Source organism: Capsicum annuum, chromosome 8 (genome assembly GCF_002878395.1).
Source record: "Capsicum annuum cultivar UCD-10X-F1 chromosome 8, UCD10Xv1.1, whole genome shotgun sequence".
In the NCBI taxonomy this organism is placed as follows: domain Eukaryota; kingdom Viridiplantae; phylum Streptophyta; class Magnoliopsida; order Solanales; family Solanaceae; genus Capsicum; species Capsicum annuum.
The window spans coordinates 161,527,991-161,544,770 of NC_061118.1; the positions used below are offsets into that span (position 1 = coordinate 161,527,991).

General features: G+C 36.0%; 3 protein-coding genes and 1 non-coding gene across 7 annotated transcripts; 3 read left to right on the top strand and 1 right to left on the bottom strand.

Moving 5' to 3' along the window:
* On the top strand, positions 1 to 2,897 carry LOC107879892 (probable inactive receptor kinase At2g26730). The gene is made up of 3 exons (XM_016726824.2): positions 1 to 1,296; positions 1,438 to 1,776; positions 2,161 to 2,897. The coding sequence occupies exons 1-3, from the start codon at positions 6 to 8 to the stop codon at positions 2,484 to 2,486; spliced, it is 1,956 nt and encodes a 651-aa protein (XP_016582310.2). The 5' UTR covers positions 1 to 5; the 3' UTR covers positions 2,487 to 2,897.
* Positions 2,898 to 3,628: 731 nt separating this feature from the next.
* Positions 3,629 to 7,063, top strand: LOC107840028 (uncharacterized CRM domain-containing protein At3g25440, chloroplastic). 3 transcript variants are annotated; one of them, XM_047394913.1, is made up of 6 exons: positions 3,633 to 3,895; positions 4,441 to 4,912; positions 5,378 to 5,779; positions 5,895 to 6,090; positions 6,198 to 6,557; positions 6,666 to 7,063. In XM_047394913.1, the coding sequence occupies exons 1-4, from the start codon at positions 3,807 to 3,809 to the stop codon at positions 6,018 to 6,020; spliced, it is 1,089 nt and encodes a 362-aa protein (XP_047250869.1). In that variant the 5' UTR covers positions 3,633 to 3,806; the 3' UTR covers positions 6,021 to 6,090; positions 6,198 to 6,557; positions 6,666 to 7,063. The 3 variants fall into 3 exon arrangements, with proteins under 3 accessions (XP_016539214.2, XP_047250869.1, XP_016539213.2); XM_016683728.2 differs by having other exon boundaries at positions 3,629 to 3,895; positions 4,446 to 4,912; positions 6,198 to 7,063; XM_016683727.2 differs by having other exon boundaries at positions 6,198 to 7,063.
* A 177-nt stretch (positions 7,064 to 7,240) lies between these two features.
* TRNAV-UAC lies at positions 7,241 to 7,313 on the top strand. The gene has a single exon. It is a non-coding gene; the product is annotated as a tRNA-Val (tRNA).
* A 610-nt stretch (positions 7,314 to 7,923) lies between these two features.
* On the bottom strand, positions 7,924 to 16,469 carry LOC107840029 (endoplasmic reticulum-Golgi intermediate compartment protein 3). Of its 2 annotated transcripts, XR_001665163.2 has the most exons (14): positions 15,955 to 16,424; positions 13,249 to 13,322; positions 12,932 to 13,015; positions 12,732 to 12,812; positions 12,324 to 12,404; positions 12,000 to 12,092; positions 11,329 to 11,508; positions 11,141 to 11,208; positions 10,467 to 10,518; positions 9,589 to 9,642; positions 9,409 to 9,501; positions 8,889 to 8,955; positions 8,079 to 8,395; positions 7,924 to 7,989 (listed from the first exon to the last, which is right to left on the bottom strand). XR_001665163.2 is itself a non-coding variant. In XM_016683730.2 (13 exons), the coding sequence occupies exons 1-13, from the start codon at positions 16,094 to 16,096 to the stop codon at positions 8,304 to 8,306; spliced, it is 1,161 nt and encodes a 386-aa protein (XP_016539216.2). In that variant the 5' UTR covers positions 16,097 to 16,469; the 3' UTR covers positions 8,043 to 8,303. The 2 variants fall into 2 exon arrangements, 1 of the variants encoding a protein (XP_016539216.2); XM_016683730.2 differs by lacking the exon at positions 7,924 to 7,989 and having other exon boundaries at positions 8,043 to 8,395; positions 15,955 to 16,469.
* Between the last annotated feature and the right edge of the window lie 311 nt (positions 16,470 to 16,780).

Sequence of the window (16,780 nt, forward strand, 5' to 3'; positions counted from 1 at the left end):
CAACAATGGGTTCTTCTAGTCTCTTCAAGTACTATGTTGTCTTGCTTTTCATAATGAGATTATGTACCCTGGCCGTAGCCAAAGATGGTTCTCCTACAGGTTATCATGGCACAGAGAGGGACGCGCTTATGGCGATTAGAGCTGAACTCAACAATCCTAAATTGCTCCAAAAGAATTGGACAGGCCTCATGTGTTACATGAATAACACTCCAAATTGGCACGGTATTAACTGTATCAACGGTCGAGTCACTGGGCTTGTGCTAGAAAATCTTGGCCTTAGGGGAAAACTGAAGCCAAATGCACTCGTCAATCTCACTCAATTGCAGACACTTAGCTTCAAGAACAATTCCATATCAGGAAACTTGATGGACTTCTCCAAAAACCAAAATCTGAAGAACCTTGATTTATCCGGTAACATATTTGATGGAGAAATTTCACCTTCTCTTCTAACACTAAATTCCTTAGGGTCATTGCAGGTACAGAACAACAAATTGAATGGTCCAATTCCCGGTTTTAATCAGTCAACTTTAAAAGTTTTCAATGTCTCGAACAATAATCTTTCTGGTGAAATTCCAAACACAATCGCTCTTCAAAAGTTTGGTCCTTCCTCGTACTTAGGTAACAGATATTTATGTGGTCTTCCTTTTACTAACAAAACTTGCTCCATCAAGTACAATGATTCATCTTCTCCGAGTCCAAGTGATGATTCACATAATGAATCTTCAAAGAGTTCAAAATCATCCATGTGGACACCAATCTTGATAGTAATCAACGTTGTGGGCATGGTTGTACTTTTATTTCTTGTCATGTACTACTTCAAGAAAACAAAAAAGCTTAAGAAAATGCTGGCAAAAAGGGATACAAGATTAACGAATGTTGAAAAAATCGAGACTAGCAAAATTGAGATCGCCGCGACATCAACAGAAACCAGGAGCCTGGAATCAAGAAGTAATATGGTATCAGAAGTTGAATTAGAGAAGGGAAAATTGATAATACTAGGAAGTGAAATAAATTTTGAATTAGATGATTTACTGAGAGCATCAGCAGAAGGTTTGGGAAAAGGAAATTTCGGAAATTGTTACAAGGCAATGATGGTAGATGGACCAACTGTTGTGGTGAAACGTTTGAGGGATTTGAAACCTTTGACAAATGATGAATTTGTGAGACAAGTAAGAGCTATTGGTGATATCAAACATCCTAATTTGTTGCCATTTCTTGGTTATTATAATACAAAGGATGAGAAGCTGCTTCTTTTGAAATTTGCACCCAACGGAAGCTTGTACAACCGCATTCATGGTATGTTATTGACTTACTGTCTGCTTTTTCATTGAACTCTTATCTGTTACGTGATGCACTTTCCTTTTTAGTCTGCCAGTGATATCATTTTACATTTAGTACTACTAGGACTGAGTTTTTTCGTCATTGCTTGAATAATAGGAGGAAAAGGGACGAGAGATAGGATTCCATTTCGATGGAGCTCAAGATTATCAGTTGCTCGTGGTGTCGCTCGAGCACTAGAACATCTACACCTGAATGCCAGCTCCTCCAAAGCTGCCGCAGTTGTTCCCCATGGCAACCTCAAGTCCACCAACGTTTTACTTGATGAAAATGATGATGTCCGTGTCTCTGACTTTGGTCTCACTTCCCTTATTGCCCTTCCCATCGCTACTCAACGTATGGTTTCCTATCGATCACCCGAATATCTGGCTTCCAAGAAAGTGTCCAAGAAATCTGACGTCTGGAGCTTTGGCTGCCTTCTCCTGGAACTGTTAACAGGTAGTACTTTTTTTCATGATTATCTAGGCAGAATCAAATGTTTGCATACACTACTACATTATAGCTATCTAACAATAAATATGTATATCTTTGGGGTGTACAACATATACATGCAATGGCAAGAATTACATGCACTACATAAGATTGTTGTATACCATTGTTATATGAGTATATCTCAAAAGTATATGTGCAACGTATGGCTGTTAGTGTATTTTGTCAAGACAAAAATCCCCAAGTGTAAATCTCCACATCGTAGACATTCTTGTTATAAGTTTTAATTGTAAAATAATACTAATACTCCCTCCAACTGAATGTAAGTATCTTGATTTTGTTTCCCCTCAAGTAACACTAATTTTTATGTACACACTATTATTTTTGTAACAGGTAGAATTTCTTCACATTCTGCTCCCCCGGGAGTCACCGGTGCGGACCTCTGCAGTTGGGTTCATAGAGCCGTCCGAGAAGAATGGACGGCTGAGATATTCGACACGGAAATAGCTGTTCAGAGAAGTGCCAACTCAGGGAGGGTACGGTTGCTGCAAGTTGCAATAAAGTGTTGTGACAAATCTCCGGAAAAAAGACCGGAGGTAAGTGAGCTTTTGAGGGAAGTGGAAAGTATTAGCGGTACGGTACTTGAATCGGAAGATGAAGAAGATCTATCCTTGCCCATGACAGATGATTCCATAGCAACTGACACTCCGTCTCGATAAGATATGTTACAAACAGCATCCCATGATTCGGAATATATGTATGATGCAGCTAGCATGTAATAGTAAGGTCGATCACTTCGACAACGTCGTTGCTTCCTATTATTTAGGACAAACATATCAATTATTAACTCATTGTTTCTTCATAATATATACAGGCCATGCAGCTAGTGTGCATGACAGCATATAATGTTCTCATCATCATTGTATTACGTGCTTAGCTTGCTTTAGAGAAAAATCACTAGGGTAGGGACTAGGGAATGCTTTCCTCTGTTGTCAAAAAGTAAGTGCTCAATAAATGAGTTGTGGTTTCGTTAGTATCTGTTAGTCCGTACGTATACATGTGTATACAGTATAGATTAGTATAATGAGCAGTAGTTAGTTGTGCAATGCGCTCTACACAAATTATGATACTCTAATGTATCAAGTTAAAGACAACGTGTATGAAAAAAAAATTTCAATGCTACTCCAAAGAATGTGAAATAAAATATAATTGAATCCCTTGCTTTAGGGATATTCAACATGAACTCATGAAGTAAGGAAAAACATAATTAGAGTATTTTGATTAATACTTACTCGAAATAAAAAGGGATAGTACAAATAACAAAATTCTTAACTTTTGGGATAACCAATAACGAACTAAGGAAAAGAAAAAATGTTGAATTCCTAGAAAAAGAATACAATAGAAAAACAAGAAGATATTCTCTCCTCCATTTTTCCTAAGGTAAAATATTCAAAACAACATAAATTCCAACGGGAGCATAATTACAAAAAATCTCGATATTTTGTAGAAAATTTCGATTTTGGTCTGTCGAGATACATAATTAGCTCCTGATACATCTAACGAAATACACTTTTTCTTTGTAAAGATACATAATTAGCTCCCAATACATTTTTTTTCGATTTTGGGTCTGTCAAGATACATGATACATCCAACGAATATAATTTTTTTCTTTATAAAGATACATAATTAACTTCCTATACATCCAACTAAGATACATAATTAGTTGAAATTTTTGTAATCACTTTACAAAGATAGAGATTTGTGTAAATATGTTAAGTTAATGTGTATGTTTATGTTTTTTTCCTAAAATATTTGGCCATGTAGTGTAGTGCTAAGCACTTTTGAGTTAAAAGGATGTTAATCCCCCGGTTATTTACCAAATTTTCCCATTAAATTTTTGATGGGCGTTGGCACTAGACCCAATTTAGAAGCCCAATTCGCAACAGGGACACTTAGTTGTTGGGCCGGGCTCGTACATTTGGCGGGTCAAAAGTTCACCAGCTGCGGCTGAGCAACCAGATTTCGCCGCCGTGAAAATCATGTATGCAGTAAACAAAAGCATGAAAAGCTCTTCCCTCAAGTTTCGGAGCTTCATTTTCAGCCGTTCCGATTTCAATGTCGTCTCAAGGTAAACACAATAACAGACACTTTAGTACCTAGGGTTTTTATTTATTTTGAAATTTCCCTATAAGAACTTTAATTCTTAAAATTTTCAAAGGAAGTGTGAATATTTTTACTCTTAATTAGGATGAACATCAATTCTCCAAAAAAAGACAAACATTTATTAACGGTTTGAATTGAGGTTATTCAACAACACTTTCGTCTTTTGCCTGTGCTATTTGTTATGAATTGATGAAAAATATTCTTACTTTTTTTATTGTTCCCTCCATTTCAATTTGTTTGACCTATTTTGACTATTAAGAGAGTGAAGTAGATTTTGAATCTTGTGGTCTTAACTAATTTAAAATATGTTAAATGTATCAAAATGTCATTTAATTTTGTGGTCTAAAATATGTCAGGTGGAAAATTGAAATAAAAGAGTTGCTAAAAAGGGAAAGGTTTGTTCTTTTTAAAACGGCCTAAAAGGGGAAGTATGTCAAACAAATTGAAATGGAGGGAGTAGTAAATCTAAGCATTTGTTAGTTGTCCGCTGATTGGTTTTGTTTCATGCAGTGAAGCTCCTCTTATGTTCTGTTACTCTGGACCAAGTGTTCCGAATCCTGCACATTTGCCTAAGGATACTTCCTTTATGCGTTTTCTTAGTCATGGCAACTCCTTCATTTCCAGAAACTATCACCAAATGAGATTAATTCCCGGATTGCCTCGTCAAGATCCTACATTGAACACTTCGCTACTGCCAAGTTCATTAACTTCTGGATCTCGTGAGATCGTTTTGAAATGGCTTCATGCTAGGTGGTTCTCTAGTCCGTCAATAGAGCTGAATACGGAGAAAGGTGTTGTCAGATTTAGATTTGGTCAAGAAGCCGGAAAAAGAGGCGGTCAGACAAAGGCAAAGCGTATCGTGAAGAGGTTTAAAATGTCTAAAAAAGCAAAATTGAATGAACTCAAATTTTACCGACTGAAGGCAAAGAAGAAAATGAGATCCCCAAATCCTGAAGTTAGGATCAGATACAAACTTGAGAAGGTCAGAATCATTAAGGGTGATGATATCCATGTTTAAGATATGTTGAACAGAATAATTTGCCTCTATACGGTATTTTTTCCTGTTTAAATTACTAAGCATTTGAATTTTTTTCTCTTATCATGACTTATTTGTGTGAGCAAGCTTATGTTTTTGCTGTATTTATTTTTTCCTTTTCGTCCCTTTTTCCTATTGGCTTTTGGTTTCTTGAACAATTTATAATTTTGGAGGGAGGGTGGTATGGTAAATATTTTTTTTTTCTTTAAAAAGTAAAGAGGAAGAAAATGAAATTCTGGTTTTGATATCTTTGACAATTATTTATCCATATATTTACATCAGGCCAGTAAAGCTTTTGCATGTTTGGAAAACTGTATCATTTTCTTATGCAATGCTCCATGTTGATGAAAAAAGAAATAGAAGAGTGATGAGATTAACTTTTTTATGTTGATTATTGCATGTATATTGTAGGCAAAACGAAAGGAAGCTTGGTTGATTGAGAAATTGAGAAAATTTGAGGTACCTAAAGCTCTAGATGAACCACATGATCCTGAAATTTTAACTGAAGAGGAGAAGTTTTACTTGAAGCGCACTGGTGAGAAAAAGAAAAATTATGTACCGGTTGGGAGACGAGGAGTATTTGGAGGTGTGGTGTTGAATATGCATCTTCACTGGAAGAAACATGAGACAGTTAAGGTTTCATGCAGGCCTTGCAAGCCTGGGCAGATTCATGAATATGCTGCTGAGCTGACTCGGCTAAGCAGAGGCATTGTTATTGACATTAAGCCAGACAATACCATAATATTTTATCGTGGAAAGAATTATGTTCAACCAAATGTTATGTCGCCTCCAGATACTCTATCTAAAGACAAGGTAATGTATGCAAATTTTTTTGTTGTGATATCATGCTTGAATCGGCCTGTATGTGAGAATGAAAAGGATTTTAAAGTCAATAGACGATTTACCTTGCTGGCTTTTAAAACTGCAGGCCTTGGAAAAATATCGATTTGAGCAGTCTTTGGAGCATACAAGTCAGTTTATTGAGAAATTGGAGAAAGAGTTGGTAGAATATCATGAATATCTTGCTCGGAAGAGAAAAAAAGAAAAGAGTTGAAGCTAAGGGTTTGAAGTTAAATTATGAGGGTGTGCTTGCAATTACGAAATGTTTCTACCTCTTCAAGCAGGTAATACAAATCATTAATTTGTTAAATTTACTCTGAGTTGTTAGTCAAGTTTAGTGCTGGTTGTGTCTTTTGAAATATACCTAACACTTACTGTCATTGAGTGAAAGGTGTGATGGCCCATAGGAATGGAGCTGAAAGATAGAAAGAACCATGTACCTTGCATGGTAAAAAGAGGCAGAGTTGAACTTTGAACCCCTCAGAAGTTGAATGAAAGGAGTAGGATCTTTCTTTCACTCTCATATGATCATGTCCGGAAGAAAGAAAGACGGTCTTCATACTCCAACCCTTTTTCAATCGTCAAGCCAAGCTTGGTATAAGGTTTGCAATTGCTGCTTTCCGCTTACTGCAAATAAACCAGCTTCAATCTTGGATAGATTAGTGGATATTCCCTCAACTCTCAAGTGGAAGAGTCTTGAAATCTGATAGCAGAATCGTTCAAAAAAGTGTCCATGTTGACTGGAGTTGAGGTAGGGAAGTTTAATCGTAATAAGGCTTCCCTCAACTCTCAAGTGGAAGAGTCTTGAAATCTGATAGCAGAATCGTTCTAAAAAGTGTCCATGTTGACTGGAGTTGAGGTGGGGAAGTTTAATCGTAATAAGGCTTACCAGTGAAAAGCAAATAATACTGTTTGAACTTCATTTTCTCATGTTGCAATCAGAGGAACTTTGGTTGTGCGTGCTCTGACTGACCCATGCAAGCATATTGCTTAGTTTACAGTGCGAAGACTTCATGGTAACAAGAAGTCGAAAAGCAATGACGCTTTAAACTTTCTTGTTTTACTGTTTTGATCAGTTGCTTGGTGTGTAGGCTTTGAAACAACATGTGCTGGAGTTATTTAACTTATGTTGGAGTTTTAATTGGTAATACTTGTAAAGTTTGTTACGAATATGGACACAAACAGAGCTATTTACCGTGTAGTTGTGAAAATAACTATAAATGAGAATGAATATAATGGATTATTTGTTCGTTTTTCCATTTCTTATTCTTTACAAGTTCGAATCAGATAGTTATGGTTTCAGGCTTATTTCCCTGAATTTCATGTTATAAATGGACTCGCAGTTTTGTGAAGATCTGTTGCTCCTTTATTATTATTTTCAGTAAAAGAAAAAGAACGAGATATATTTGAAAAGCTTACAGGAGATACCAAGATGTTGCTGTGGTGTAGTGGTTATCACGTCAGTCTTACACACTGAAGGTCCCCAGTTCGATCCTGGGCAGCAACAAATTGTTTTTACACTTTATTTTTGGAATTTCTTTATCCACTTTATTATGATTTTCCTTTTCATGTCAGTTCCCGTTTTGTACAGATGAGCCAAATAACATCAGGAAGAAAAAGTTATTGTAAAATTGACAGCATGAAACCAAATTTTACATGTCCAAGATAGGGCGACCCCATTAGATGGTTTTTCGCAACACTTATTCTTTTTGATTTTTGATTTTAAGGTGTCTTCGCTAGAGAGAGAGAGAGAGAGAGAGAAATAGGCAGCATAAAGCTGGATTAAATTACCAATCAAATTATCAGTTACCGCAATATGGCTTTCATTTATGTTCAAGCTGGCCATGTAGGCTTCTCATTATCTTTCCGATGGAAAACCTTGGTGGAATTCATTTAGATGCCATCTTTAGCCGAAGTTGGTTCAATTTCAGCGAAAATTCTGAGGGAATATTTTCACTGGCATATGAATTTGATGAGTGTCGGCTGGTACAGAGCTAGCTATTAAAGAAATCATTTCCTCCTGAATCAAAGTTTCAACCTATCACGAGCTTCGATAAGTGATGCTTCCCTGGTGCATTTCTCACAATCAATGTGATGGCCCATTGGCACATGTCGACTGGTAACACAAATTACAATTTACTCTGTTTCTGGGGAAACATTCCGCAAGTTACTTCCAATCCGAGCTACAGAAAAATCATTTCTCTCCTTTAGACCATTTAAACTTAAAGGTGAAAGATGAAGCAAAATGAGAATGAATAGAAGCAGGAATTACACAAGTTAGTCATATTCTGCGGTAGTGGAGTTTGCCCTTCTGAATGTAATTTACTCTATGAAACCTGATGCATATGTCTTCCTTTTGTTGGAAGGCTAATACATTAATAAACAACCACAAGAATCCATCAGAAGGACCAAGGATGGAGAGAGATGAACAAGCATCCACTACTATGCAGTAGCTACTGTGTCGAGGATGATGAAGCACTAGCTTGCAGTAGTGCCATTAACCGAACTTCCCCAGATCCACTTTCTTCTTTATGGCCCTTTGACTGTGGTAAATACATGCGTCTACTATTCCAGCAACTGTGAAGACACCTGAATAAAGGGACAAGGATGATGCTGTAAGTATCCTATAGGTTGTAAGAAATAAAATTTGAGAAGCAAAGAATATTACTCATTGAAAGTGATCTAGAAAATGACTATTCATCGCTTGGTTGACCAGGGCAACTACTAAAATACTGTTGATTTGAAATGAAACATGAATCAAAATTTGGATAAACAAAGTTACGGATAGAATTCTGGTTAACATCCTACTCGCAATGAGGTGTTGGCAAAGCAATGTAACTCAGTCAAGCTTATGACAAATCAAGCATGATTTCACAATGATGGGAAAACTGATATCTGGAGATTGAAAGAATTCCTGACTGCATTTTGGAATAGATGAGCAGTTCAAAAGAGATCTTCCAAATGTCCAGATTCCCCCTATTCTACCTCTCCTCGGAAGTCGCAGCATGAGATAATCCTCTAATAATCACAAGTAACGTTATTACAAAAAAAAGACCAGCTGAATACTATATCAGACAGTTACCTCCAATAATTGCACAAACATTAGTGAGAAAATGGAAGAACGACACATGCTCCTCTGCAAAAGTCACCTGCAACAAGAAACCAAATTGGAAGAATAACCCATCTTGCTCAAATGCACATTTAATCATATTTCAAGATTCTTCTCTTTTTTTAAAAAGTAAGCATATTCCGGCTTCAAAACTCGACTGATAATAGGTCCACCCTGCAACTTCTGATCACTTAATTATCAGACTTAAGACAGCATGATTTTGAATCGTGATCTGCCCTACCATATATCCCTTTCTTGTGCTACTTTGGCATTGAACCATATTTCAAATATGTAGTAGTCCCATGGGAAGTTTTCACCTTCATGCTAGCATGTTCGTGATAGAGAGTACTGTCAAATTGGGATATCTAATTGATATATAAAGAGAGAAACCCCCTCCAACCCATATTTTTTATCCATCACTTAAGCCTCTACTTATATAATTAATTCAAAAAATAGAAAGAGGAATAAGGGGAAAACGGACGGAGGATTTCACCTTGATTGGAGAGAGATCATAAAAGAAGTAAACTCCAGTAATTGTTTGGAAAAGCCCCATCTCTGAACTCTTGAAATGTTCGGTCACTGAGAACTATACACAACCAATGTCCTTCTGTATTAGGAGGATTAATAAAAATCCCAAGAAAAGATGTTCATCTGAAAGTGGTTTAAAGAATACCTGATTTGAATCAATGGTACGGCCTCTAACACCTTTATATATTGTAGGGACCACCTGAAACACCAGCAGACACGTTTAGCAAATTCTTATTTTCTCAACTTTGAAACAAACACAAAGTTTGTTTCCTGCTAATTAATTCCCAACTAAATCACAAGTATGGGTAGAAGATTCATATGTTGTGTCACAGTTTGGTTGTGAACAGTACTGGGGGGGATAATGCCACAATTGGTGTTTGTATCTAATGCAACGTCTTTCGCTGGTAAGACAACACTCCAGATTATGAAGCATAACAATGAATTATTTTTAATTTCAGTTCCTCTATTTCTGCTTGATCTTTATTTCTTTTCTTTAGAAACCTTTTTTTCCCTCAAAAACAACTAAAAATTGACTTTTCTATCAGTAACTAAATTTAGTTTTTATTAACAGAAATAGCAAAGCACCAAACTCATGCTGGACGTAGCATCTAAGATTGGCATCCAAGCGGTAACTAATGATTTAAATTAAATATTGTAAAAATGATGCAATTAGCATAAATTTACAGAGCACTATTTGGGCTTAGACTAACGCTTTCTCGTGAGACACATTCAGGCCTATGGAATTATTTTCAGAGAAGTACTAAATCATTTACATATTTCTGAATCCCACACAGATTTATCTACACTTACAGGAGGGTCTTGGGTTCATGGAAGCCAGAAATGTACAGTTTTGAGTTGCCATGCTTCTCCTGTACATGTCCTTCTTTTCTCTTTAATCATGTTACTTAATTTCCTCTATTTCCTTCTCTGCCTTGTACCAGTTTTATAAAGCATACGAACATACATGCAAATTAGGAGGAGAAAGAAACAGAAAGGACGAATGTTATGTCCATAAACACTTACTTTGAGAAAGTACTGATACATTCCACTTTGTGCTTCCTGCGTCCATTGAACCCTAAAAAGTAATTGAACCAAAATTTCTTAGGCAATATACAATTGCAAAAGATCAAAAAGAATAGAAATATGCACCCAAGGGCTGACACCTCGTGGTCAATTAAGTGGCTTGAAAAACACTGGGTGATATCTTCCCATCTGTCCTAGTGTTTTTGGACAGAGTTACCTGGTTGTTGGTTGGAGGTGACAGATATCTTGTGGAATCGGTCGAGGTGCATGCATGCTAGCCTAAATTGGTCAAGGTGTGTGCATGTTGTCCCGAACACCATGGTTATCCCAAAAAAAGAATGGACATACTATGTTCTCCATTTTCCTTTTCCCCATTGAGAGGGAGGGAGGGAGGGGTATGTAATAAACGTAGAGAAATACAATAAATATAGTTGTTCAGCAGAATAGAAAGACAAATGTGCCAAATCGCAATTACATGGAAAATCAATGTTCTGCGCTGATAGGCTTTCATTCTTTAAGGGCTAAATTGCAGTCCGTAATGATGCGGTGACATATAAGTCAGGAAAATGCATGTTAAACTTCAAAATAACCATGTAACTGCAAGTTAGACTTGACCTGTAGACAAGAGTTCACAGTGAAACATAGCAAGAGTCTGCAGAGAATAAGGAAATTACCCATCAAGTGGATTTACAACTCCAGGAATAGAGTCGCCAAAAGCTAACTTATTTACCCTGTGACTAATCTGCATGACATAAAAAATGTTAATAGAATGTTAGCCAACATTTCTAAACATATCAAATACCAAATTACTAATAACAATTTATTTGTAAGAAAGAGGAAATAATTATAGAAGGCATCTTACATTATAATTATCCGGTTGTAAGGTAACCAATTCGAAGAGTTGAAAGGTTGACTGGTGAAAGCTTTTGCCTGCGGCAAAGTGAAAATTTCCAGCCACTTTATTGACCTCTAGAGATCCATGGATATTACATCCTTCACCTTCTTCATCCTTGATCTTTTGGACAAAACCTTCCCTTTTACACTACAAATTAAAATATCAAATAAGTAACACCGTGGAAGTAAAAAGAGTAACTGCTGAAGAGCAAGTACGTTAGTAACATTGATTCCGAGTCAACATACTCTTTCCAGATATATATATATATATATATATATAGCCTCCTCTGCTACTTCCCATTTTATTCATCCTTACCACTATGCGACTTAGAAATCTCTACCTTCACACTATGTTGTGTTGAAAAATAACACTGTATACTCCCTTTCACTATTTAATTGAACTGTTCCTGACTTCTCCCAAAACCCCTCGTGGAGTGGTGAAGCACAAGCGAATACAAAAGAAACCGGTTGAAATATGATTGTCAATTACTTGATGACACTAAATTGACTAATTTGTCGACAATTGTTTTTTTGCATTAGAGGTCTAATAATAGTCAACAAGCAAATGAATGCACATGTCTTTTTTAAATGCACTTAATATTCTGAATTTCAGCTAGAAAATTGAACATGACTGCAAACCTGATCTATCAAATCTGGATTTGTCATCCCCCAACCTCTCTTTCGATATGCTTCACGAACTTCTTCACATGAATTACAACATTGATCATCTGCCTGCAAAATACATTGGAGACATAGATGTAAAATATATGGAATGTAGTCTTTGGCACTATGTTCTTACAAGGGATTGATTGGTAATGTTTAGATGAAAACAAGAGTTCATGTTCACCAGTCTGGAAATGTACATTTGGATAAATATAGACTAATATCATTAAAATCCAGCAACTATCTTAGCTGCTAATTGAAGGAAGGTATAGAGAAGCCTAGCTGAAGTTGAAAAAGTACCGTTTCTGCACCAAAGCATGATCCGCAGTATGTTTCATTATGCTCAAGTCGGCCACCATGTCTCTGTAAAGGCCGCTCAATCTACACCGAGAGAGAGAGAGAGAGAGAGAGAGAGAGAGAGAGAGAGAGAGAGAGCAACGAGGTTAGTGAAGTAGAAGCAAACAGTAAACCAGAACAAAGCAAGACTCATGGAAGGACATTAGGTATCACCATGCAAGTAACTCATAATGAAGCATCACTATACTCTAAGACATTAAGATAGCTGACATCGTATAAATGCAGCAGAATCTATTATATCCAGAAAGCGGAAGTCCATACATTCATGAGCACATGTGCCTTCATATTTAAATAAGTAGATAAAGATGCAAAAGAATACTGCAGAACATAAAGTATCAATCACCAACAAACCTTAGGAGCACCAATTCCATCTTGTCTGACTTCAATAACAGCACCATGGGAGTCAATCCTCTTTTTGAATATATCATGTCGCTGCAAGTTATTTAAAATTTAGAAAGAAAAAAAAATGAGTTTTCAAGGATAAAGAAACACAGTGACGTAATGATTACAGTAGAAGCAAAAGAAAATGCAAGAATATGTGGATCACATACTATGTCAAAATGTTCTTCTCCGCTAATATCCCTGGCATCAAGACTGAGCAGCGAACATGGAACAGCTGGAAAAGTGATATCAAACTGCTTGAAGAACAAAAGATACATTTAGCCTATATCTAAAATAACAGAAAAATCAAATTTCACAGGCACATTTTCCTGAAGTATACTGGTCTGAAAAAGACACTTTTAGCTACTATGTCTGCCAAGATAAAACCAGAGAAAGCATAAAATCTTGAAAAATAAAGGGACAAAAATGCACTCAGAGATCATATATAAAGGACAACTTGACATCTTAAGGAGGCAGTGAACTTTACATGTATATGTAATTTTCCTCCTCTTGAAGTATCTACTACGAGCTGTGTTTCAGTATGACTGTGGATATATAATCCTGCAAATGAAGAGGTGGAAAATGATCAATGAACTAGAAATTCTGGTTGTCATAAAAATTAAATACGTGAACAGATGATGTTCACTCCTTGAAGTAACCATGGAGTAGTTGTATTGACCATATGAGCACTAATTTGTAGCTATGCTGTGATACATGTTTTTTGACTTCAGCAGTCAAGTAACTAAAATGGTAAGATCTTCAAGCACAAAATCTGAAACAAACTACAACCCATGGCAAGTTTTTAAGGAAAATATTGCTTTTCGAAAAATCATAAAGCTTCCAAACAAAATTTAACCGAGGAAAAACCTTATGAATAAAATCATTTACAAACGCACTTACACAATACCTATATGAAACAATAATATATACAAATGAAATACTTCTTCTATAAAACTCAGGTTATTATCAAAAGAAAATAATTCTTTGAACTCCGCATGCTTAGTAGAATATTTAGTTCAAAAGTAGGATTTTGTCCCCAACTTCTATATAACTCTGTTCTTGTCAAAAAGAATTCTTTGAACACACGGCATGCTTAATGCCATGTTTAGTCCAAGAGTAGGTGTTCGTCCCCAAAAGTGATGCCAAATTCTATAAAACTGTGTTCTTATTAAAAGAAATTCTTAGAACTCCCAAATGCTTAGTAGCATGTTAGTCCAAAAGTAGGAGTTCATTCTAAAAGACAGAGAAAATTCTATAAAACTCTACTCATATCAAAAAAAATTCTTTGAGCTCCCAGGATGTTTAGTCTAAAAGTAGGAGTCTTTCCCCAGGTACTTTCAGATTATTGTTGCATCTTTTTACTTAAAAAACTTTTGATAATTCCAATTTGACTTGACAGAATCACCGTAATCATAATGTACACTCACGAGTAAGCCACTCTTTCTTTCATTCTTCTTTTTCCCAAGCAAGCCGAAGTATTAATTACATAAGCTACAACGCACTATGTCGGCACTGAGAATTACAAAAAAGGGATTCCCCTTGTACAAAATATCAATGATGTAATGAGCTGATAAAGTGTATCATGATATTTCCCTCGAATATACCTTCTAGCTAGCACCAGATTCCACTGAACATACGAACCTATAATATTTACAGCTATAACTTTTCCCTCAAAACATTTTATTACTTTCCTTCTGTAACACCACCATGGACATGCTGAAATAGTACTCCGAGCAGAAAAGATCTTTAACTGATAGAGTTAACTACAGTTACAACCCATCTAGGAGCAGAAAAGATCTTTAACTGATAGAGTTATCACCCACTTGGCTCCAAACAGCAACATCACCATACCCAGTATATTCCCACCAAGTGGGGTCTGGAGAGGGTAAGCGTACGCAGTCCATACCACTACCTCAAAGGTGAGATAGAGAGGTTGTTTCCGATAGACCCGCAGCTCAAGACAAAACAATCTAGAAAAGAAATAGTAAAGGAACAAGAAACAATAGGAATTACCACACCCAATAATAACATAAACAAGACTAACCAAGTAATACGACAAAAGATAACACACTCTGAAACAATAGTAGCACTAAAGCTACTGGCATGGATAACGAAACACACTTGGCCCCAGACTTGCTCAAAAACAAGTCACGAAGTTGTCAACAAGTGGAATATATTATCTGCCAATCTCATTAAACCAATAAACACCAACTAAAAGAGATATATGTTCTTCAGTCTTTCTTGATGCAAAACGGTGCATACTCATTAAAGAGGTCCTTTCTCTTACTTACCACTCACAACTCAGTAATGATGTAATATCATTCCATCACTACAATCTCCCAGAGTAAGAATTATTCAAGCCACAAGAATTATTCAAGCCACAATCATTCACATAGTACCCTGTATTTACATTCCACAAAATCATTGTTAACTCTGTCTAAGAGAGGTGGCAGGAGACGTAAGAGTAGGCAATAATTTCCTCTCCTTTATCCACAATAACCTTGGTTCTCAATTTATCCTACTCACCTTTCCCTAGGAAAAGATTTCCTGAAATGGATCAACACAATACACTTTCCGAAAGGAATTATCGACACACAAGACAAATAATACACACGTACCGATCAACACAATACACTTCCTGAAAGGAACTATCGACACACAGGACAAATAATACACACATACCGATCAACACAATACACTTCCTGAAAGGATCTATCGACACACAGGACAAACAACATACACGTACCAAATAACACAATACACTCCCCGAAAGGAACAAGCGACACACAGGACAAACAATATCCATGTACTAATTTCATTACCAAATATTCCCTCTGTCCCTTTTTACTTGTCACATTTCACTTTACGGGAATCAATTTGGCAACTTTTAAAGCTAAATCGAATTAGAATCATTCAATATTTTTAATTCAAAATTTATATGTCCAAAACCATATGAAAAATACTACAAATTGCAATCCTTCAATATTAATACGATGAAAAAAATACATCTTGCTCAAAGCTTCGCAAGTTTCTGGAGCCACAGGAAACAAAATCAATAAATCAACTACAGCTCGATCCAAAACGAATTAAATAAATCCATTGACCAGCTGACCGTTCCGTTCTATTATCATTCCAATCAATGAATCAATAAACAAAAAAAAAAAACCAATCTTTTGAGATGAGAAATGCATACCGAGCTCGTTGATGAAGAGAACGAGCATAATAACGGAGGCGACAAGGGTAATAATACCACCGGAAAGCGTACGGTTATAGAAATCTTCATTGATTTTAGGATAAGCGTCCAAATTCCGAAGCTTACTAAACACTCTCTCCATTTTCTACCGCCTTTACCTTAATTTCATAACCGAACTTCGAAGCGAACAACGCAAATTGTTTGAATGCAACGAAGATGTTTTAGATTCAGAAGATGAGTTTGTACACCGCCGGCGCCGGCGAGGAAAATTGGTGGTTTGGGTTTAACGATTGGGCCGGGGCTTAATGCGGGCGCCGAAGTTTTTATTAAAACAGTATTACGGGAAGATTCTTTGGATTCAACAAATCGTTTTGATTGATAGTAGAGGCAATGGTCAGCTGGTCAACGCGTCCACATTCATACTCATTTGACATGTATCCGTAGTTTCATTTACTGTCCCTTTGGCTTCAATTTGTTTTATGCTTTCCTTTCAAAAATTATATTTTTGTGCTTTTTTTTTCTTAGCGGTGTTTGAATGAGCTTCTTTTGGTTTTTTGGACTTTTTTTAAAAAAACATATTTTTTAAGTTTAAAATAAAGTATTTAAAAATATTTTTTATCTTGTCAGATATTTTTAAAAATAAAAAATTATTAGAAATCAAAAATATGTAAAAATAAATTAATTCAAATACCCAAACTTTTAAATACATTTAAATTATAAGATTAAAAATATATATTTAATTTAACATTTTAAGATTCAAATCATCTTTATTCTAAATATATGTCGAATCAAAATCGGAGCATCAAAGCGGATGAAGTACTTACTT